The 25,313-nt window shown below is 43.9% G+C and overlaps 1 protein-coding gene across 1 annotated transcript in view; it reads right to left on the bottom strand.

The window, feature by feature from the left end:
- The window catches only part of LOC124596334 (glucose dehydrogenase [FAD, quinone]-like), a 29,152-nt gene extending 4,467 nt beyond the window's left edge, over positions 1–24,685 (bottom strand). Inside the window, exons 1-3 of the mRNA XM_047135439.1 lie at positions 24,407–24,685; positions 8,385–8,602; positions 4,086–4,288 (exon numbers count right to left, since the gene is read on the bottom strand). Coding sequence (XP_046991395.1) covers positions 4,086–4,288; positions 8,385–8,602; positions 24,407–24,685 — 700 coding nt within the window. The remainder of the gene's footprint in view (positions 1–4,085; positions 4,289–8,384; positions 8,603–24,406) is intronic.
- Positions 24,686–25,313: the final 628 nt, after the last annotated feature.

Raw genomic sequence — 25,313 nt, 5'->3', positions numbered from 1 at the left:
GTTCCGTATTACCCTCCTGAACCCACCGATTCCATATTCTGCTAACAGTCGTTGGATCTCGACAAAAGCGAGCAGCAATGTCGCGATACGATAAACCACAATCGCGATAGGCTACAATCCGACCTTTATCAAAGTCGGAAACATGATGGTACGCATTTCTCCTCCTTACACGAGGCATCACAACAACGTTTCACCTGGCAACGCTGCTCAACTGCTGTTAGTGTATGAGAAATCGGTAGGAAAATTTCTTCATGTCAGCACGTTGTAGGTGTCGCCACCGGCGCCAACCTTGTGTGAATGATCTGAAAAGCTAATCATTTGCATATCACAAAATCTTCTTCCTGCCAGTTAAATTTAGCGTCTATAGCACGTCATGCCGGCCGGTGTGGCCGTGCGGTTCTAGGCGCTACAGTCTGGAACGGCGCGACTTTTACGGTCGCTGGTTCGAATCCTGCCTCGGGCATGGATGTGTGTGATGTCCTTAGGTTAGTTAGGTTTAAGGAGTTCTACGTTCTAGGGTACTGATGACCACAGATGTTAAGTCGCATAGTGCTCAGAGCCATTTGAACCATTTTTTTGTAGCACGTCATGTTCGTGGTGTAGCAATTTTAATGGCCAGTAGCGTATATTTCGTTTCGTTTTAGTTCTAGTCCTCCAGAGATATGCTTGTAGTAAGTGAAACCGGTTGAGAAATAAAGTTGCTTACTTACAAATGAAGGCTCATGATGCTTTACTTCAAATATCTGACAGCTGTAAGCAGTTACCTCAATAAAGTTCTTACAAACAGACTAGTTTGGTAGGTGGAAAGCCCTTCATACACTTATTTCAAGTTACAGAAGTTACGTAAATAAAAAATTATACAGGAATATGTTATTTTCTTCCCTTACACATATTTATTGATTGCTGTTCACATTCATACATAGGTGTTTGACATCGGGTTTCCCATTGCAATCTTCCAGCTGTCAATGTATTACATTCTTGCATTTTTTCACAAGCTGTTAGATTGAACAGTAGGGTCGAAACTTCGACCCATTGTTCAATATAGCCACGGGGTCTAGGACGCTATGTCCCGCCACAGGTTCGAGTTCTCCGTCGGACATGTGTGTGTAGTTCTCAGCAGAAGTTAGTTTAAGTAGCGTGTAAGTCTATGGCTGATGACCTCAGCAATTTTGTCTCTTAGGAATTCACACACATTTGAACATTCGAACTGTTCAATATAAACAACGAAGAAGAAATGATGGCAATGAATGAAAGATTCAAGATTGGGATTAAAATTCAAGGTGAAAGGAGAATAAGAGCAATATTCGCTGATGACATTTGTATATATACATGCGTACGGCAAACAGTCTTTCCACTGTGGTAAAAACGGTTCCAGTGAAATCACCGAAGCTAAACGCTGTCGGACTTGGCTAGCACTCAGATGGGTGACCTTCCTGGTTTGCCGAGAACTGTTGGCAAGTGGGGTTCATCCAGGCCTTGTAACGCCAGTTGAGAAGCTCCAGAACTGAGAAGTAACTGCTATCGTCACGAAAACTAAGAAAGGGCAGGGCGAGCGCTGTCGTAGCTACATGCCCTCCATATCCGTATCTAGAGACACCTATCGGCTGAGTATGACAGGGCGTCGGTCGATACCGTTGGGCCTTCCGAGGGCTGTTCGGACAGAGTATACTTAATTATACTAAAGTAATGATTATAGTAATTATACACTCCTGGAAATGGAAGTTTCCGACCCACCATACTTGCTCCGGACACTGCGAGAGGGCTGTACAAGCAATGATCACACGTCCGGCACAGCGGACACACCAGGAACCGCGGTGTTGGCCGTCGAATGGCGCTAGCTGCGCAGCATTTGTGCACCGCCGCCGTCAGTGTCAGCCAGTTTGCCGTGGCATACGGAGCTCCATCGCAGTCTTTAACACTGGTAGCATGCCGCGACAGCGTGGACGTGAACCGTATGTGCAGTTGACGGACTTTGAGCGAGGGCGTATAGTGGGCATGCGGGAGGCCGGGTGGACGTACCGCCGAATTGCTCAACACGTGGGGCGTGAGTTCTCCAAAGCACATCGATGTTGTCGCCAGTGGTCGGCGGAAGGTGCACGTGCCCGTCGACCTGGGACCGGACCGCAGCGACGCACGGATGCACGCCAAGACCGTAGGATCCTACGCAGTGCCGTAGGGGACCGCACCGCCACTTCCCAGCAAATTAGGGACACTGTTGCTCCTGGGGTATCGGCGAGGACCATTCGCAACCGTCCCCATGAAGCTGGGCTACGGTCCCGCACACCGTTAGGCCGTCTTCCGCTCACGCCCCAACATCGTGCAGCCCGCCTCCAGTGGTGTCGCGACAGGCGTGAATGGAGGGACGAATGGAGACGTGTCGTCTTCAGCGATGAGAGTCGCTTCTGCCTTGGTGCCAATGATGGTCGTATGCATGTTTGGCGCCGTGCAGGTGAGCGCCACAATCAGGACTGCATACGACCGAGGCACACAGGGCCAACACCCGGCATCATGGTGTGGGGAGCGATCTCCTACACTGGCCGTACACCACTGGTGATCGTCGAGGGGACACTGAATAGTGCACGGTACATCCAAACCGTCATCGAACCCATCGTTCTACCATTCCTAGACCGGCAAGGGAACTTGCTGTTCCAACAGGACAATGCACGTCCGCATGTATCCCGTGCCACCCAACGTGCTCTAGAAGGTGTAAGTCAACTACCCTGGCCAGCAAGATCTCCGGATCTGTCCCCCATTGAGCATGTTTGGGACTGGATGAGGCGTCGTCTCACGCGGTCTGCACCTCCAGCACGAACGCTGGTCCAACTGAGCCGCCAGGTGGAAATGGCATGGCAAGCCGTTCCACAGGACTACATCCAGCATCTCTACGATCGTCTCCATGGGAGAATAGCAGCCTGCATTGCTGCGAAAGGTGGATATACACTGTACTAGTGCCGACATTATGGATGCTCTGTTGCCTGTGTCTATGTGCCTGTGGTTCTGTCAGTGTGATCATGTGATGTATCTGACCCCAGGAATGTGTCAATAAAGTTTCCCCTTCCTGGGACAATGAATTCACGGTGTTCTTATTTCAATTTCCAGGAGTGTAGTAAAGAAATAATATGAAATGCCTGCAGTTTTTTGCTGCCCAGTTTTGCTTTATTTGTCCCATTGAAGGCGCGAACTTTCTGTGCCGCTTTGTTGCAACATGTTTCATTTATTTAATTTTTTTGTGATTTGTTCTATTCCTCGTTGCACGGACACTTGCTGTAATGGACTTGCATTCCCTGATAGCAGCAACTGCTGTCGAAATTGAAAGCTATTGTCACTGACAGGACGCAACACTCATCTCTTCTCCCTGACTTTCAGTGTCTTCGACCGTCTTTCTTACAATGTGTTTTACGGCTGCGAGCGATACACCATTCCTTGCAGACTGTCACTAACATTGTGGTCATGGACACTTCCATCCTCACATTCAGTAAGGCCCCTACGTGAATCCATATTACTGTACTGATTCCATACAACTGACTATCACATACACTCTACTACATAGTCATAACTCACGTCAGCGCTGAAGTGTGACATGGCCGTTTGGTACCAGTTCTACACCATTTGCATCGCTCCAATGCAACCAATGCATGCTTGTAATCGGGTGGCTATAGTCCGATCTACGATCGATGGTGGTTCGCGCATGTCGAGGATGCAAATTGCATTGTTGACAATTCTAAGAGACAGTTGCGGTACGTGCAGGCGCGTGATTTCCGCTTGAACAAAGCGTAAATCGTGCAAATTATATCTCTCGCTTGCTTGTGCAGAATTCATACTTAGCACTACAATTAGCGATGACAGCTCGCAACAAATTGGATCGAAATTCACTAAACAAGTCGTTACGGTCACGTTTAATCCTAGCTACGGCATTCATAGCAGGGCACCCAGAACATGCTGAACGCTCATTGCCTGCCGGAGAATAAGTGTCATAGATGCGCAGAACAAGCCTAAATTCAACCGCCATCGTCCGTGACTCCAACTACAGTACTTTTCGCGATGTACTTGTCTCGCTTAAGAAAGTCGCAATTGTATAGGCGTACCTTGCTGCAGGGCGTGGATAATCGGATGTTCCCTGGTCGGCGTGGTGACGGTTAGAGGACCCCCTCGACTGTGGTGGGATTGTGCGTCTGGTAGCCCCCATATGTCCTCCGATACCGCGTCCTCAGACTTCATGAAGAAGGGCAGCACATCCTCATACGACCAGCCGGGGCTGCCAAGTGCTTCCCAATTGTCGTAATCGTATCTGAAAGCCAAGATTCACCAATTCTGTCACTAACTGGACAAAAACTAAATCGTGTAATTCTTCATTTTTACCGATTTTAGTGTGAAGGAAAGGTTGTCGGCGAACCGACTTGCTCGTCGTATCAGACAAGCTCACTATTCCGATAGCAAAACGATATTTCATCACCCGGCGCCTTGGTGGTCTGATGGCAGGAAGCTGGAATGCCCTTTGACGGTGAAAACTCGTTTTGCTGTCGAAACATTGTGCACGTCTGACACGACGATCAGACTGTTTACCTGAGAACTTGTTGTTCATTGGCTAACAGCTTGGTCTATGCAGTAAGCACTCTCTCAATTCCTAGCTTCCGTATTCACATACAGCAGCGACGGCTATCACAAAATGTTACATATGATCCAGGCGACATTACGTCATGTTTTCGTGGAAAACACAAACATGAAGCTAAGCGACTCTGTGTCTCTCAAACATTAATACTACTTCCTGGTATTGTAGTTCACGAAGACAATATAAAGCTACCCAATAATATACGAAATATGTGCAGCTGTACAGGGTGTGACTCAAAAGTTTCAAGACTTAACTCAGAACTAGAGATTTATTGGACATTTAAGTACAGCGAACTAAAATTCTTCAAAATATGATCCTTCAGCATGAACACAGCGCTGTCCACGCGTCTTCCACTGTTCGTAGCCCTTCTGGAAGGCTTCGGGCATCATTCTGTGAAGGGCTCTCGTCGAAGCCTGCTGGATGGCGATGATGGAGCGAATCACTTCCCTAGGTCAGTCTTCGTCCGGGGGAAGAGGAAAAAGTCACTTGGAGCCGAGACAGGGCTGCAGGATGGCTGCGGCAGTGTTGTCATTGAACTTGACCAAAACGTCGGCGGCGGCCCGCGACGTGTGAGCGGGCGCGTTGTCATGGCGGAGAATCCAATCACCCCTGATCGCCGGGCGGACGCAGTGAACTCGATCCCTCAAACGGCGGAGCACTCACACTAAGACGATAGTCATTGTTTAAAAAGTTCCCGCACTCTCTCCAAATTCGGCTTGATGATGACCTCCCAGAGCGGTCGTCGTCTTCACCATTCCCGCGGCCATCTTTGAAGCGTTTGTGCCACATGAAAACCATTGCGTGGGACATGGCTTCTTCCTTAAAGGCCTCTTGAATCATACCGAGAGCCTCCGTGGTGGTTTTGTTCAGTCGCACGCAAAACTTAATCGCATAACTCTTCTCCATTTCTGCCTCTCCCACTTTTCGACCGAGGTCAATGACACGCACTCACGCTGCAAGCGATGCGCACTCTACAGGGTTCCGGAGGCAACTGCCGCAGCGTCAGTTCGTTCCCTGAGGCCCCCATCGAGCGGAACCGGTCCGCGCGCGCTCCCCTACTCAGAAATGTATCAGTATTGAAACTTCAGAATTACACCTTGTACATCTGCACTTATGTGCAGAACATAAGTACGAAACCAAGTAATATTTGTTGATAAGGCTCGGACCACACATATAAATAAAAAAATTGGGCAAGTGCTAGTAGAACTAGCGCACTGAGTGTTCGGTACAAACTTACTTATGTGTCTAGACAGTTCATCCATTCGAGGAATCGAGAATCTCGATCACTTTTACTTGTTATCGACACATACTGGCAAGATATCGGTTCCTTGAATTTCAATATTATCCAGAATGTTTTAATTTCAGTAATATAAATGTGACAAATTCATGCGACAGGCAGGCGACCATTATTAAAATAATCAGTATATCTCCATTCAGGCAGACTAGTCTGTGAATTTTTGTGTCACATACAATTTGAAACGTCATATATACGAGCAGTAATCACACCTTGAAATCTGATGGTGAATAAATTCCGAAAAGCGTCATTTGGGCAATGGTCATTCCTTGCCTGATGTTTACCGAGTGAGGTGGCTCAGTAGTTAGCACACTGGACTCGCATTTGGGAGGACGACGGGTCAAACTCACGTCTGTAGACTCAGACTGAGGTTCATCGTGATTTTCCTAGGTTCCAAGCAAATGTCAGTACGGCTCCTTTGAAAGGGCACTGCCGATATCCTTCCCTATCCTTGAGACAATACGAGCTTCTGCTCCATCTCTAATGAGGATGTTGAAGGGACGTTAAATCCAATCTTCGTCCCTCTTTATGCCTGATGACTGACATTTAAAAAAGGCGACCCGATCAACCTGAATGCAGAATTAGTGATTGTTTTAATTTCAAATCTGACGTCGGATAACAGATGACCGAAGATTTTTTTTCGTGTAGTATAATCACAAATTAACAATTTTCGGATTTTTTCCTTTATTTGTACTTTGAAACATTGTTCCATGCCAAATTTCATGACCTTGGGCCAACACTCAGTATCCTTTAGGAGTATCAAAATAAGTGACTTAAATGGCCGCGTCTTTTTATCGCGTTCACTTTTAAGCTTACATTTATAACACCGCCATGGGACCATAGACTTTAGTATGTGAAATAAATTTCGACCTGATACCTTTACCTGTCCCTGGCGTTTAATTAAAAATTGTCTCCAGCATATGACGTATATACCGGGAAAAATTGTTTTAATAATTTTGTATTCATGTTTTTTATGCTTTTAAAGCACAATAATGAACATTTATTATCATTCTGCTGTCTTTTTCTCTAAATCTATGCTTCGTTTCGTCCTGTGTAATCTAAGACGTAGCTAATCGAGATACAGAAATCAGCTTTGCACAGAGGGTCAGTTTTACTCACATTAACACAGATTTGGCCATGAGCTTGCTTCTGGAGGCCTTAAGTCATCTTGAAAACGTTATATTATTCTTTTGGAAGATTATGTCCTGAGGTACCACATTCCATTACGGGCTGATAGGTTTGTCAGAAGTGGCTCTTGCTTCTTAAATTAAATAAAAAAAATAAAATAAAAAAATAAAAAGTGGGAAGTCAGAACAAAAACAAAACCGCCTATTTGCTTTCAGATGTTAACATTTTGTATGATATCCTACTAGTCTTATACAAAGAAATGATATCCCATCAGCTGGGATGTGTATAGATGAACAATAATTTTCCACAGTGCCATAGCTACAGATGACAAATAAATTAAGACGAAAGCAGCGCTTTTGATAAATTTATACATACTCCGCAAGCCAACACTCAGTTCGTGGTGAGGGTACCCTGTACCACTGCTAGTCATTTACTGATCAGTTCTACTCAGGAACAAAAATGGTTCAAATGGCTCTGAGCACTATGGGTCATAACATCTGAGGTCTTAATTTCCCTAGACTTAGAACTACCTAAACCTAACTAAGGATGTCACACACATCCATGCCCGAGGCAGGATTTGAACCTGCGATCGTAGCAGCAGCGTGGTTCTGGAGTGAAGCGCCTAGAACCGCTCGTCCACAGCGGCCGGCACTCAGGAACAGAACGAGGGAAAAATGACTGTCTATATGGCTCTGTATGAACCCTATTTCTCGTATCTTGTCTTCGTGGCCCTTACGTGAAATTGTATTGGCGGCAGTAGAATTATTCTGCAGTCAGCTTCAAATGCTGGTTCTCTAAATTTCTTCGAAAAGAAAGTCGCTTTTCTTCAAGGGATTCCTACTTGAGTTCCCGAAGCATCTCCGTAATACTTCCGTGTTATACGAACGTACTGGTAACAAATCTAGGAGCCGGCCTCTGAACTGCTTCGATGTCTTCCTTTGCCGGCCAAAGTGGCCGTGCGGTTCTAGGCGCTGCAGTCTGGAACCGCAAGACCGCTACGGTCGCGGGTTCGAATCCTGCCTCGGGCATGGATGTTTGTGATGTCCTTAGGTTAGTTAGGTTTAACTAGTTCTAAGTTCTAGGGGACTAATAACCTCAGCAGTTGAGTCCCATAGTGCTCAGAGCCATTTGAAACCATTTGTCTTCCTTTAAACCCACCTGGTGCGGATCCCAATCACTCGAACAGTACAGAAGAATAGGTGGCACAAGCCACCTCGTTCACATGCTTGGCAAAGAAAGCAACCGAATTATAAGATCACCACTGCACTCACATTACAGTAATACTGCAAGCAAAGCACTGAGGGTAAAGCGTAATAGCAATAACGGTTGAGGTAGACATTGACAATGACTGACCTGTGCCCGCGGAGGTAGTACATGTCGTCGATGCTGCTGCTGCCTCCAAGACCGCGGCCGGTCACGATGGTGCAGCTGCCTCCCAGATGTCCTCGGCATGCGTGGGCTTCCGGCTCCGTGTGGAACATCTTGCCGCTGGAGCGCAGTGCGACTGGCGAAACCAGGCCGGGCACTTCTGAGGACACGTGCGGCGCCGACCCCTCCTCCAGAAGCAGCACCTGGTGGCCAGGAATCCTCACAGCTCATCCAACACTCGTCGTTTCACTCTTGCGCAAATCCCTTATCACCCGTGATTCACAAAAATCCCTTTTTTCCTCTTTAATTAGAACCGACGATCGCTTCATTTGGAAGTTTCAATGATCATTGATCACCATCTTCGATTACTGCGAGTCCTACAATAAGTTCCAAACAGCGATAACCTCTAAAACCATCCTATCGACCTAAGTTTTCCGTAACTCACACACCTCTCTGTGCTACTGAAGACATCATCTATCCATAGAGAACCGTTCCAGTTATGCCCAGTGCAAATACCTGACATTTTCTCCGGTAGTGATCAGCTCCAGTTATGATACCTCTAACACACAGGATGATTCTTAGCTTTCCATACCTCAATAGGTAGAAAAGGAAGCCTGTCTGTCTGACTGTTCAAAACGCTTTTTCTGAGAAACGAGTAGGCGTATCAAGTTTAAATTAATGTCACCTTTTGGAACGTATACTGTATTCAAACATTATGAAGTACCTCGAAGAAAACGATTTATCGACACATAGTCAGTAGGGATTCAGAAAATATCGTTCTTGCAAAACACGACTAGCTCTTTATACTCATGAAGTAATGAATGCTATCGACAGGGGATGTCAAATTGATTCCATATTTTTCGATTTTCCAGATGGCTTTCGACACCGTTCCTCACAAGCGTCTTCGAACCAAACTGCGTGTCTATGGAATATCGCCTCAGTTGTGCGACTGGATTCGTGATTTCCTGTCAGAAAGGTCACACTTTTTAGTAACAGACGCAGAGTTATCGAGTAAAACACAAGTAATATCCGGCGTCATCCAAGGAAATGTTATAGGCCCTCTATTGTTCCTGGCCTATATTAACGACATAGGAGACAATCTGAGTAACCGTCTTGGATTGTTTGCAGATGATGCTGTCATTTACCGTCTTGTAAAGTAATCAGATGACCAAAACTAATTGCAAAATTATTTAGATAAGATATCTGTATGGTGCGAAAAGTGGCAATTGGCCCTGAACAAAGGAAAGTGTGAAGTTATTGATATGAGTACTAGAAGAAATCCGCTAAATTTCGATTACGAGATAAGTCACAAAAATGTGAGGGTTGTAAATTCAGCTAAATACTTAGAGATTACAATTACAAATGACCTAAAATGGAACGATCAAGTAGATAATGTTGAAACGAAAGACTGCGGTTCATTCGTAGAACACTTAGGAGGTGCAACAGATCTACCAAAGAGACTGCTTACATTATACTTGTCCGCTGTGCTGTGTTGGATTCGCATCAGGTAGGACTGACGGATGTCATCGAAAAAGTACAAAGAAGGGCAGCTCGTTTTGTATTATCGCGAAATAGGGGAGATAGTGCCACAGACACGATACGTGAACTAGAGGGGCAATCATTAAAACAAAGGCATTTTTCGTTGCGACAGGGTCATCTCATGAAATTTCAATCACCAGTTTTCTCCTCCGATTGCGAAAACAGTCTATTGGCACCCACCTACATAGGGAGAAATGATCGTCACGATAACATAAAAGAAATCAGGGCTCTCGCAGAAAAATTTAAGTGCTCGTTCTTCCCGCATTCGAGAATGGAAGATCACGTAGATGTAGACAGATGTACTAACGCCTATGAACTCAGGAAGATGTAAAAAGTGAAGCTTCGAAGTTAGTGTCAGCAAAAGATATGTCACATACTTTGATACTCGCGAAATTAGTCAGCAAAACACATTGGGTACTTCCCGTCGTCCTAGAATCATGAAATATGTCAGCAGGAGAGCTTTCACGGTACGGCACAGGCAAAGGAAAAAATCCAAAAATTGTCAATTGTAATTATATCAGACGAACATTTTTTTGGTCATTTGTTACATGACTGTTTGTCTGTCCTTCGGTTTGTCCAGCCCCTTTTTTTCTCAGGTGGGTATACTTTTTCAAGTTGAAATTTATGACACATATTGAGGTCTATAGTCACTTGGCGTTGTAATGAAGGGAAGGTTCTATGTCAATGCAGTAAAAAGATATTACCATTTATGCCATATACTTTGATACTTGCAAACTTACTGCCCAAAACTTACAAGAAACTTCCCATTTACTCAAAAATTCTTGTCTGTCTGTCCATTTATAACACATGTGTTGATACTCACAAACTCATTCATTAAAATCAATAAGGTACTTCCCCTTGAATAGAATTAAGAAATTTGGCGGGAAGAAAAGTTTCACAATACAAGAAAGGGAAAAAAATTAGAAAATGGATAATTTGTAATGTATATTACAGGTAAAAAAATATTTCTTTTGTCATTTGTTGATCGACTTCAAACTTGAAATTAAAATTTTCTCGAAAGCCCTGGAATCCCTGCGACCGATGTCTTGCCAGTATCAGTGTGGATAACAGCCAACAATCATCGAGATTCTGACTCCCGTAATGCACGAACTGTGTGTCTAAGTAATGAAATTTGTTCTGAAGCCTCAGTGCGTGAGTCGTACTCACACCTGGCAAAATTTTCCGAGCCGCGCGGGGCAGCCGCGTGGTCTAGGGCGCCTTGTCGCGGTCCGCGCGGTTCTCCCCGTCGGAGTTTCGAGTCCTCCTTCGGGTATGAGTGTATGTGTCGTTCTTAGCGGAAGTTACTTTAAGTTAGATTAAAAAGTACGTAAGCTTAGGGACCGATGATCTCAGCAGTTTGGTTCCATAAGACCTTACCACAAATTTCCAAATTACAAAATTTTCTAAATTTGGGCTAATTGGACGAAACGCTCTCAGAGTATAAGGAGCAAAATGGATCATTCATTGTATCTATGCAGTAGGGTATTTATTAATTCATCACGCCTGTACAGTACAGTGCAGTACAGAGATCCGTATGCTACCATGAGACCAGTGTTAACAAAGCGTTCGAAGCGGATCCCACGGTCTTCTACGCATGCGCAGATTCGATGTAGCAGTAACTATCACACGTTTCCAGACATGCCATCTTGCAACCGAATGCTGTTACAGGCAGTATGAATGTGCTGTCGAAGTGTCTGTAAGTCAGAGATATGTTCCGCTTACATGACTACTATCAGGTGCCACTGAAAGTAGAAATTATAAACGTTTGAGGTCCGGCGATATGGCGGTCAATGCAACCGGAGCACGTCGGCCGTTCCATCGATTGGCGCAGATGTTGTCGAAATGCCTCCACATGGAAATGTGGCAATGAACTGGAGCACCAACCATCACGTAGAAGGCATATTACCCCTCGTGCCAACAAAGGCACATCTTCCATGCAGGGGAAAATGGTTCTTCTGCAAGAATAGCAAATTTGCCTAGACAGTAAGCCGTTGTGGAAAGTTCACTGGCCCTACTGTCCACCGTCTTAGCTGAGTGGTCAGCACCTCTGACTGCCATGCACAGGGCCGAAGTTCGATTCCTGGAAGGGTTGGGGATTTTCTCCGTTCGTGATATCATGATTTTATCAGCCCAGTGTGACGTCCACTAAAAAGACTTGCAGCTTGGCTGACGAACTTTCGCAGGTGGAGATTATCGGGAATCAGTGCCATACGATCATGTCATATCATTTTACTGGTCCCATGAGGTGGTCGATTTGTCCATACATTATGAATAGTGTGATGGCTCGCTGCCACTATACCACAGGGATTCTCTGTGTCCCACAGGTGAGCGTGGTCATAGTTGACGATACGACCCCACATAAAGTTAGTGTCGTCTGTGAAAACCGCGGATGGACGGTAATCTCGGTACCTTCGTGACCTGTGCGATGGACCTGCGACAAAACCGTCGCTGCAGAGGCAAGTTCGTAGGTAATAAGTTCGTGTGCGCGTTGTAAGTGATACGGATACTGGCAGCTGTGGAGAATGCTCCACAAGGTCATCAGGTTTACCACATGCTGGCGAGCCATTTCTCTCCTACTGATACCGGGGTCATACTGTACAGTGTTCAACGCTTGCTCCTCGAGGGCCTGTGTATGTACCGGGTGCACCTGCTTTTCATAATTACCCGTTCCCATATACGAGTCTGCCTCACACAAACGACGACACAGTTGAAAAGAGTTTATTGTGCAGCTGCTGTCGGCTGGGATACTTTCCGTGTTACAATCGTGCTGCTGCCTGCCAGAACCATTTGTCTGTCCTTGTGTGAAGACCATGTCGGCCTGATACTGGTCTGTGTACCGGGCCGTCGCCTCTTATCGTTGCACTAGATGACACACGTTCACACCACAGTGAGTTGGCAACAGCAGTGTACCGGATGCCCCTGGTACTGATGTGCGAGCGTACCGTTGTCGTGGCCCACACTACTACCCTCCTGAGTGTCGAGTTGAAACACTAGTACAGAACATTCTCATTTACCTAGTGTGTTCTCATGTGTGATTCCGATAACTGAAAACCTACCTTGTCAAAGATCTTTTATCTCCACTTTCAAGAGGCCACACATCCCTTGTAGCCCATTTCCAGCCGTATGTCCATATCACCATTTTTATTCACTCCTTGTTCTCTCAGAGGAAAAAAAAACTTGCACAGCATGACCATTGCACTACGAGCCTCGAAGGAAGGCAAAGCATTTTGAAACTACACGAGGTGAAGTGTGGCCAGCAGTTCTAAGATTATGTTCCTTGTAATTTCGAAATTCTCCTGGAAATACTGTTATATGAGAGAAAACATTTAGATTAAGTAGTGAAATTTATACTTGCAGCCACTGTGAATAACTTTTACTTTAGGGAATATTTCACAGAGCAGTTTTCATTATCACACAAAGTTTTCATTCGTGTAAGCTGTACATCTACAAAACTTCGGATCATACAATATTTATGTTCTATATTAGTTTTGATCTCCCATAAGTATAACACACTTATAAAAAGACTTTCTGTGTCCTCCAGCACGTCTTTGTGGAAGAAAATACCATACCAACCCATCTCACAATATCCTTCTGCCTCTTCAGTTAACTGCATATCCTGTACTTCATGTGCTTTATGAGTTTGACAAAGTCCTAAATGGGACCTCATGAAGGCACGGGGCCCACTAGCAGCAAACCCCGGAGATCTCTAGGGACAATAGGCATCTTCTTAGAAGCGGGCTCCTGGGAGGAGGGGCAGTGGCCCGGAAACTGAAAACATGCGGGTAGGTCAAAGACTTGGTATTGTCTGGGCTGGCTCCGACATGGAGCGAGCGGTCAAGATGGCGTAGGACATAGCCACGTGCTGTGGGGTCCGGAAGGCCGTCTGAAAAGAGCCGGTTAATGGACTGTGTTACACATCCAGCCAGCGCGAAATACATTATTTCTACATGTTATTCTCTCTAGTCATAGAACACCTGAGTGGAGAGTTGCTTTCGTTGGTAATGCTTTTCGTCAAATAACGGACTATCCCATGCTGGTTGGAATATTTCCATCCTTGCTTTCTCGTGGAAACCTCAGCGGCTGTTTATTGTTGACATTTTTTCTTCTCCATTTATTGGAGAGGAACTGTGACAGACTGAGGCCACTCCACTTATCTTCTTTCTCTCGCAATGATGGATGGAAAACCATTGGCTGTACGAAAAAAATCTGTAAGTAGGAGTTTACCACTCCCTTTTCTGGAAACTTCAGACGCAGGAAGATAGACCACAGAGCGACGTAAAAGATATCTGTGAAGTGGGAGTTCGGAAGTCGGCTTTCTCAGAACTGCTTTCGCCGGAACGCCGCAAGGAAGTTGACTGGATGACTAATAAAACATTTGCTAGGTGGGATGTTGCTCGCTGGAAAAAAAAGTGTATTGGCCGATGTGGAAGGAAGCCTTTTGAGTGGTGAAATAATCTTTTACGCAGGTTTTGTGCAGAGCAGAGACGTAAAATTAATCTTTTATGGGCAATCTAGATGAAGGTGTGGAAGCAGACTCTCGGGGCTTGGGGCCGTGGAGAGGAGGATTTTTGGACTTCGGAGGCACGGCAGACGACATGTTTGAGATTGTGAGTGTCAGCCGATCCCACATTGCTTGATGATACGTGGCTGGAAGAAGGTACCGACGGTTGCAGGACTCGACGCTGCGACTCGTCAACTAGAGTGATATTCAAAATATCCACGGGTGTGCTGCCGGTCTATAGTGTCCAACGGGCACAATATTTCGGCGATCAAACATGTCGCCATCATCAGGTGAACTGACGGAGTGATATTATTTGGCAGCATAGAATAACTGGGACGGAAAGGAGATAGGCGTTTTTTTGGTCTGTTGCATCTAAACTTAACCAGCTTTCGTGACTAAACAAACGATCTGAGATTCGAGGGCTCATGCACGGACGAGGAGATTCTGTCTTTCGCATGCCGATTTCATATGTCTTTATGGCAAGATCAGGCTAATCCCTACACACCTGACCCTAGTTGTGGATGAATAATGTATTGAAACTGTGGTCACTCTTAACCTCCTTCTTTCTTATAGAATTTGCCAACCAGTCTACCCCCGATTTAAGCGTATTTCAACGTCCAAATTGGGTAATTCCTCTCAGTGATTTATTGCGCACATTAATGTTGTTAATGTGTCAGGATTGGCGAGGAAAGGAAAGCAATGGGCACCCACTGAGGTGAAATATCAAACATATTTTAAGTGCATGAGTGTTTAATGCCGTAAAAAGGAAAGGCAGGTCTAGAGAAGCCACCGAAACTGAATCGGCAGCTACCCAAGAGAGCAGGAGAGGGAGTGTCTAGTCGGTTCGGAAGCTGCCAGCAGAAGAGAGCGGACAGCGTATCCGCTCCCGGTGGCTGGTCGCGGTTCCACCCCCACGTGACTGCCTCCAACCCTCCCTAATGGACAGCCAAGCTGTAGACGCGCAGTTCGATAGCGTTACCTCTTCACCAACACGTGAGTTTAGCTGCTGATGTTTCAACACGTGAGTTTCAAAGTGGTTCTGTCCGGTTTTGCAAAGTGACTGATGTGATGAAACTAGTCGCCAGGCAGAAGGCCGTGAGGGACATCAAGTGAAAATTAAAAATCAAATTTTATACTGTTAAATTCATTCAGTATCGGCCCCCACTGTACAGTGTGTAATTATTGCTTTCTTGATTATATGTGTACTTACAAGCAATGTGTACTTACAAATCTGCTGGAGTTAAAAATTTGGCGAAGACTGTTAATTCAGTAGAAAAACCACTTTTAATTATCTAACCTCTAATTTTTTTGTAGGGACCAACACCTGGGACTGATTTTCCAATGGAGATTGTATTCATATAGTTCAGTCCGTTGCGCAACAGAATCATCTACGTATCTGGGTTCGTGAGGAGCGATCTTTCTCTAAGTCGGTCCTAACAGTGCAGATCACTTTTGCAGCCAGAAGACTTGCTAGCTTTGCTGCCGTCTTACAAGCTAGGGGTTTGATGTCGCATTGACGTTGGGGGCTTCAGAGATGAAGAATACGCTTGGATTGTGGAAAGGCGGTAAAGAAAACTGACCGCCTAATTTCAAAGGAAACAGTCGTGCATTCGACTCAAGCGATTTAGGGAAAGAGCTAAAATCTGTATGGTCATATGGTGATATGAACCACTGCCCTTCTGAACACGAGCCTAGTTCCTTACCACAGCGCCACCTGGTTTGCTCCTAGTACAAAAACGTACAGGAGATGAGCAAAACATGATTTCAACATTTAGAACTGGATCATAAACAGGTTAAGCAGCCGAACAGTGAACATCGCTGTCTTCGAAATGGAATGACCCAGATTCGATTCCTGGTACTTCATCAGTTTCTTTTCTTTACTTTGTTTTATACGAATGGAGGTCTGGCTCACAGACTGTGCATAGTGAAGCCAGTCTCATTAGGGAGAAGAGTGCAACGAGGAATACTACTAAGAAGGACGGGAGCCTACTGCAGCACAATAATGATGCTTTGTTAGTAATTCTAGGAATATGCCCACTGGACTTGGCAATTAGGAAAATGGGAGCCTTTTACTGGTTGAAGGAAGGCAATCAAATAGAAGTTCGAAGGGTGCCTGGTAACGAGGCAGTTCAAAATAAGTAATAAAAGATCGCATATTATAAATGTGGCAAAATGAGTGGGAGACTTCAGACACAGGTAGGAGACCATACGAATTTCTCCCTAACATCAGGGAGCGATTAGAAATGAGATTTCTTAACCATTCGAGTAGACAGGTACATTACCCGACTGGCCATGGCCCATATGCTACGTATCTATATAAAATTATAGGACAGATGAATGATAGCTGCGTCTTTGGCAGTGTGGGCACATCAGAATACACATTGTGGGACTGCACGCTCCTTGAAGATGCACCGTGTAATGGACGTCAGGTATTAAGCACGTTGGATCCCAAAGCAGCACTAAGGGGTTAGTCGACTTGGTACATTTTCGGCAATATCCAGGAAGGACACGGATGGCTTCACGAGGCATTCAACCATAAGTCATCATGTTGCCACCCACGCTAGACAACTTACTTTGTGGATGGATAGAAGATAAGAGGTCGGTGACCACCGAATGCAATACTGCCCCAAGAATCTACATTGGGCCGGTGCAAATGATCACGGAAGTATGGACTTTAAGAGTGATGGGCGGAATTACTTGCTATAGTGGAAACTCTGCTGTCGTGCTGCTCGGCGCCCGAGGAATCCTGCAGATAATGGCTGTTGACCGGGATAGTATGAAGGCGGGTCCAGTAGCAGAGACAACCATCTAGAGTTAGATGCACCAATATAAATGAACAAACAAAGAACAAATTTTATAGTGCTTATAGTAGATTACTAGTAGGGTAAGTGGTTAAGGGCCTGGTCCCTTCAGCCCCCACAAACCAACCTAAGTGGTTAAGGATTTCTTGTATTTTTGTAATAGTAGAAGCAATTTTAGTTATCTTTCATTTCTTTTTTTGTTCCTCTTTCTTTTTTATATTAAGTATCAGTAACAAATAGTTAACACATAATTTTCTTACTATCCAAGCCAACGTGATTTTGATGATCGATTTTAGCCTTTCAGATAATAGTCTATAATTATGAAGAATAAATAAATAAATATAATTCTATAAATATGAACGTATGTCTATGTGTGGGTACGTGTATTTTCCACCTTCTCCTCCTAAACCAATGGACAGATTTGATCCAAACTTGGTACACACTTACTTTACTGTCAGGTGACAATCGCTGTGGGGGCTAGAACCACCTATTTCTCAAAGGGGTTGGGGTGAAAAACGGGCGTAGACACCGACGCGTGAATTGCAGTTTTTATTCGTGCATGAGAGCTGTTAGCAACTTTCCCAACCTTAATTTCAAACCCTTATGAAATTATTTTTCGATCACGACCCCTACGAAATGTTGAAAGAACAGATGTTTATCGCTTACTACTTTTCTGCTGTTAAAAATTTACCACATGAGACATGACGTCATAAATTATTACTTCTTCACTACAAACTGTATTCACGACACTTTTTACAGACAGTATGCACGTATACCACTGGACACAAGCGCAAAACTACATCATTGTGGGACACATAGTTCAGGAAACATGACATCATAAACTTTAAGATGAGTGAAAAATATCGCATCATGCACAACTCTTATATGTATTACTTCTTTACAATAAATTTCACAGACGGTATCCACATATGCTGCTGAATGTATTTGCAATATATATATATATATATATATATATATATATATATATATATATATATATATATATAAAATTGTATCACTATAACATTGTAGGAGATATGACTTCACGAACACTATCTGCGTGTAAAACTGTCGCATCATGCATGACGTTTGAACTTATTATTTCGTTGCAAATAACTCCATTCGCAACAAATTTGCAGACAGTGTCCAAATATACCGCTGAATGTACCTACCAAATTTTATCATTGTACGACAGATAGATGAGGATACGTGACGTCATAAACGTTAAGAACAAGACCTGTCTCTGCATGGTACGGGCGTTGACGCATAGGTATAAATAAATACCTGAACAACGCCGCGTTTCTCTACTAGTACATGATAAAATGTGTAAGCGATTCGGCAGTATACAGTGGGTGAAATTAAGTACACAGGGCTGTCCCCACAGGCAACAACATAGGCACTATTACAGCTGAGCCTGGATGAAAGATGCGGGTGCGTCATTCCATGCTTATTCCAAGACACCATGGACTGCATGTAAAATATTCAGTTCCAAGGCCAGTATTCGGACATACATCCCATCGACGGCGGCACATATTATGCACATCCATATCAGTTATAAAATCTCTCTGTTGCAACTACGACTGGATCTGAAATATTCACAGGGTTCTATGTTTTCTAGATAAACATCAGATCCATCCTAAAGATTTTACAATTGACAATCGTGCATTGACGGTAGGTTCTATGCCCGAATACCAGTCAGACGGTTGAATATCTTACATGTGGCTCGTAGTGTATAGCAAGATGTGTCTTAAAGAGTACTTGCGAGCATTATTATGAATATCAGTCAGTTACAATGCTTTTCAAATGATTTTTATTTTATAAATAACTCATGATGAGCTCATTTCGGCAACTGCCATCATCAGGCGCTCTGTAAATACGCAAGTAAGTAAAGGTCTGTAACCATGATCAGAAAAGTTATAATACATTCGTTTGTTGTTTTTACCTTGCACGTAGTATCGTTGCTACCATGTTCCGTCTGTTTGTAGAAGTATTAGTTCTCCTTAGATGTACGTTGGAGATGTATATCTGACTGCGGACGCTTTTTATGCATGCTATTTTTCTCTTGACAGCTTGGATGGCAGTGGATCAGTGATATTACGTGTCTACATAGTTACCATGACACATAAGTGATGTGTGGAATTTTGGTTAGTTTTTTATTACTATTGTAGCTTTTGTTCTAATTACATGTAAGATAAAACACAAAATGAACGCATTATAACTTTTCTGATCATGCTTACAGACCATTATGATAAGACCATCATTTACTTAAGTATTTACAGAACACCTGATGATGAAAATATGACGAAGTGGGCTCATCTGAGTGACTCATAAAATAAAAACCATTTATGAGCAATGTAGTTGGCTGATATTCATAACAATCATGTCATTACAAGGCATAGTTTGCATTGCGAGCCCCAAAGAACAAAAAACCTGCGAGCATCCTCGATTTTCTTTCCACGTGACATTTTTTTAACTGTATGCTAGACTTCACTGATGATGTCTGGTAAGTGATGGTATGCCAATATCTCGGGAAAAGACCGATGTTTCCAAAGGGTAAGAGCTGGATAACGTGCTTGTCAGAATAGCTGTCGAATACCCTCTCTGTCTGTAGATTAGGACAGCAAGGGCAATATGTGATCTTGTCTTAAATTGTAGAAAGAGAAAATCACGGAAACCTCGAAACTACGGCACAGGCAACGACCTTAACAGTTCAGAAATGTAACACCTACTGTTCAAATTACCGGCTCGGCGAACAAAAGATGGTAGCAATGTGTAACTATTGGCTACGTGCAACATCACACCAACGGATGAGTTCGTCATGATGGGGAATGTTTGAAAAGACGACTTGGTGCCTCTGTCGTGCCCAGTGCTGTTGCTGGACGTGGCACGTCAAGCGAGGCTGCAGCAGTTCTGTGGTGTTCCAGACGGCGTCGTACTGTGCTTGTGGATACTGATAACGTTGTGAACATGCCAGTCTCCCGACACTAGCTGCGTGAAGTTGCTATCCTATCCGACCGAGAACACATGCCTGTCCTGGCGGGCCCTAATGGCATGGGATCGATGCGATCTTGTATGGAATTATGGCCCTCCTGAACGCATTGATTCTATGGAGTCATGTTGAAAAGTAATGCCTCCCAATTTTTGTTATGAAAATTCTTAAAGTTCTCCAAATAAAAGAAACATTATTAACATTCTACTTCAATATTCTTCATATCTATATGTTGATTTCTCAAAATAGTCACCCTCCGATGACCACATTTCTCCCAACGAGAGACCAGTTTGTTTATATTGTCAGTCTAGAATGTCTGGCTTTGTTGACGAAGTCGTTACCTCTACTGGTATCACCTCTTCACCATCATCAAAGTGAAGTCGTCGAAGGAGTTCTTTCAGTTTTGAAAACATATAAAAATCGAATGGGGCCAAATCGAGACTACGTGGAGTAGGATCGATGACAGTGAATCAAAGGCGTCAGATTGTTGCTTACGTCACGGCGCTCGTTTCAGATTGTTGCATACGTCACAGCGCTCGTTTGTGGTCTAGCATTATCATGCTGAAGGATAGGGTGCTCCATGTGTGAACGAACTCTTCGGATTCGAAACTTGACTACAACATGCTGTTTCCCAAGCACAGACGTAGTTGCATTAGACAGCGCTCTGTTACGCCCTACAATTTGGAGAACTATAGCGACACGAGGTTGCAGATATGCAGAAATGAAGGTAAAGGTGTAGAATATTAATAACTTTCTTCTTTATTTAGAAAGCTTAAAGTGCTTTCACGTGAAAAATTCGGAGGAATAAGTTTTCAGCACGCACTCTTATATTCCCATGACAATCGTGGAATTCCGAGCAGCACAAAGAGTAAATTCGTGCAACGACATAGGACAATCTCGTTAGATCACGATTTTGGCGATGCTGAATACTGACTCATGACAGTAGATGGTTTAACTTCATGAACGATGTTCACACAAATAAACACAAGTAAATTGTGATATTCGAATGAGAAAGCCTGTGTATACTATTTCCACACATACAGAATGTAGAAGGCGTTCGCACAGCGTACTTCGCGTGGTGGTGTTCAAATGCTAATAATTTCTTTCTAGTACACTTCACATGAATTTTACGTTTGTTTGTACAGTTTCCGAGCCTTGCTATTTCAATAGCCAGCAGTGTATTTCACAATAAGGTGCTTTACACTATATCTCATTGTCTTTTATGTACTGCACGCAGTCTTAACCACGTCTTAATGGTTTTCCTTTCATTCCCTTCTTTTCTTCTTTCTTGTGTTTTCATCTCAGAGGTCCTTACTTTGTATAATAGTTAATATAATGAAAGTTGATAATATTTTCTCACTTGTTATTAAGTGAAAATAAGTCCAAACGAACACATGGATAACGTAAAAAGAGACAATGCAATATTAATTGTAAGACATGATCAATGAATAGAGAATGATTAAATCTTTGCTAGTCTGTCGATTAGCGACAAACAGTGGCAAATATTCTGCGCAACATAAAGATTTCAATTTACTATTCTATTCTTATTCCTCAAGTTCATGACCTTGGCATCGGGATACGTCGTTTGTTAAATCTGAGAATATTAAACAGCGTGAAATTTAATAAAATCGACAACTTACATGACCGATTCCTGACTGGAAGTTGAGGAAAAAAGGTACTACGAACATGTGTCCTGTAATGCATCGTTGTCACTGTAGACAGCGCTGACGAATGACAGTTTCTTTGACAACGTGTGCGGCGCGGACTGTCCGCGTGGTTTGAGGCGTCATGTCACGGACTGCGCGGCCACTCGCGCCGGAGGTTCGAGTCCTTCCTCGGGCATGGGCGTGTGTGTTGTTCTTAGCATAAGTTGGTTTAAGTTAATTTAAGTAGTGTGTAAGTCTAGTCACCGATGACCTAACCAGTTTGGCCCCTTAGGAATTCACACACATTTGAACATATTTGACCACGTGCCGTGTGCCCATTGTATGTTGTATGCAGACCGTGTGATTGACGCAGCGTGCTGTAAGTGGACGAACGGTCCGGTGTTCATGCCGGTGTTCATGCCGAGATGGTGTTTGTGTAGACCAGGTAGATGGAACGGTCGAGAGGCAGCACAGCTATATCAAAACAAGGACCCTCGCAGACAACAACCACATCAGAACATTTTAAGCCTTTTTGGACGTTTGTGTGATCATGGGTCATTTCAGACAGACGGACATGCAGGGAGACGGCGGAATGTGTCCATACCAGATTTGAAGGACCGGATTCTACAAGATATTGAGATGAAACGTACTACAAGCTCCAGACAACTGGCACGCCAACGTGGTGTAAGGCAAAGTATAATTATGTGAATACTGCATGGTAACCTCTATTGTGCCTTGCAATTCCATGGAGGCCACTTTGAACGTCTGGTGTGACGTGGATGCAGCGCAGCTCTGCACTATGTTCCGGGACGATGTATTGTCGTTCCAGGTACACCGTCTTCTCAGTTATTGTTGAAAGGAGAGTGCAAGTATTAGTTGAGGACAAATTGGATGAAAATCAGTGTGGGTTTAGGCCTCTTAGAGGTTGTCACGACCAGACCTTTAGCTTACGGCAAATAATGGAGAAGTGTTACGAGTGGAACAGGGAATTGTATTTATGTTTTATAGATCTAGAAAAGGCATATGAATGGGTTCCTAGGAGGAAACTATTTTCTGTTGTACGAGATTATGGAATAGGAGGCAAACTTTTGCAAGCAATTAAAGGTCTTTACATAGATAGTCAGGCAGTAGTCAGAGTTGACGGTAAATTGAGTTCATGGTTCAGAGTAGTTTCAGGGGTAAGACAAGGCTGCAACCTGTCTCCACTGTTGTTCATATTATTTATGGATCATATGTTGAAAACAATAGACTGGCTGGGTGAGATTAAGATATGTGAACACAAAATAAGCAGTCTCGCATATGCGCATGACTTAGTTGTGATGGCAGATTCGATTGAAAGTTTGCAAAGTAATATTTCTGAGCTAGATCAGAAATGTAAGGACTATGATATGAAGATTAGCATCTCCACAACGAAAGTAATGTAAGTGGAAAAGACATATAAACGGATTGAGTGCCAAATAGGAGGAACAAAGTTAGAACAGGTGGATGGTTTCAAGTACTTAGGATGCATATTCTCACAGGATGGCAACATAGTGAAAGAACTGGAAGCGAGGTGTAGCAAAGCTAATGCAGTGAGCGCTCAGCTACGATCTACTCTCTTCCGCAAGAAGGAAGTCATTACCAAGACTAAGTTATCTGTCCACCGTTCAATCTTTCGACCAACTTTGTTGTATGGGAGCGAAAGCTGGGTGGATTCAGGTTACCTTATCAATAAGGCTGAGGTTACGGATATGAAAGTAGTTAGGATGATTGCAGGTGCTAGTAGATGGGAACAATGGCAGGAGGGTGCCCACAGTGAGGAGATCAAAGAAAAACTGGGAATGACTCTATAGATGTAGCAGTCAGGGCGAACAGGCTTAGATGGTGGGGTCATGTTACACGCACGGGAGAAGCAAGGTTACCCAAGAGACTCATGGGTTCAGCAGTAGAGGGTAGAAGGAGTCGGGGTAGACCAAGGAGAAGGTACTTGGATTCGGATAAGAATGTTGTAATAGGCTTAGCATCAGAAGAGGACCAATGTTAGCACTGAATAGGGGATCATGGAGGAATTTTATAAGGGGGACTATGCTCCAGACTGAACGCTGAAAGGCATAATCAGTCTTAAATGATGATGATGATGATGATGATGGTGATGATGATGAAGTACACCGTCCATTTCCGGACACATGTTCATAGGATCTTTTCTTTCTCCATTTCCAATCAGGAATCCGTCACTGCATTTTGTCGGTTTCATTAATATTCACTCTGTATATGGACAGGCAACATTAGTTTTGCTGCTGAAATGCATGATTATCACTACTCGAGAATTGGCACTCTGATGTTAACATGTACAAACACATGCACGTGTCATGTTCTCTACTTAGATGCTGGTATACAGCAATGTCTGTCACGTTTTTTCCGTGCTGGTTTCACTACACGTGGTGTCGGCCAAATATGAGAATGGAAGATCAAGGCTCGAGGCTACTAATGAGACTGGAGAGATTTTGTATATAAAATATGGAAACGTCACAGTCAGCTGTACATGGCCTTACCTTCCATTTCTTGTTCTCACTGAGACGGCCAGCTAGGGTGGCACCGGCGCTTCCAGCGCCCACAATAACGAAGTCGTAGCTGCCCTCCACGTCACAGGCGGCATCCCGAGGCAGTTCGTAAGCCGCGGTCAGCAGGGGGTACACTGACCGAACGAGGAGTACCAGCAGATCGAAGAAGACGAGCGACCCGGGGTCCGAGACCCAGCTGGTAGACGCCCAGTGGCAGGACTGGTTTGCGGATGACGACCAACGTGGCCTCAGCGTTGCTGGAAGACACATCGTGACCCCCTTGCCGTCGGGAGACGGCCTTTTGGTCACAAGCGTAACCTGTTTGTTCAACAATATAAAACATTGCAAGAAATGCAAATAATTCCCTTAATTTCGGAGTACTGAAATAGAGGTGCTTGAATCTGGGGGTGCAAGGGGTGCACCAGTGATCCAACTACAGCGGTAAAACAGTTAGGTTCGAAACAAAAAAATTCTTCAACTTTACATTTTGAAGCGGCTTAATCGCAGAAATTAATCAGAACCATGATTTCATAACAACATTAGAAGTACGTAACTAGTTTAATTTCGTTACTTCGGAATTTATTAACAATTACAGGAGGACGCTTACTGCTTCTGATCTACTCATAACAATAACTAAAACAACAACATCAAAAAACTTCGTTAAGAGAGAAACTAATTGTAAGACACTATTCCAAATATCTTACAAAATCTCACGATTTGTAATTGCATCCTGCCTTAGCTATATTGAAAAACCCTTACTCAGAGAAAACTAAACAAATTAGCACTAAAGCTTTATCCTAAGAGATACAAGATAGTAGGCAGTAAGCAAAATTGTGCACAGCAATACTGACTTAAACAAAACTCTTGTTCTAACTAGAAACCTCTTTTGTTGCACACA

The sequence above is a fragment of the Schistocerca americana genome, chromosome 1 (genome assembly GCF_021461395.2).
Source record: "Schistocerca americana isolate TAMUIC-IGC-003095 chromosome 1, iqSchAmer2.1, whole genome shotgun sequence".
Taxonomy (NCBI): domain Eukaryota; kingdom Metazoa; phylum Arthropoda; class Insecta; order Orthoptera; family Acrididae; genus Schistocerca; species Schistocerca americana.
Note: the sequence above shows the minus strand (reverse complement) of the source record. Positions and strands in the feature narration are given on the sequence as shown.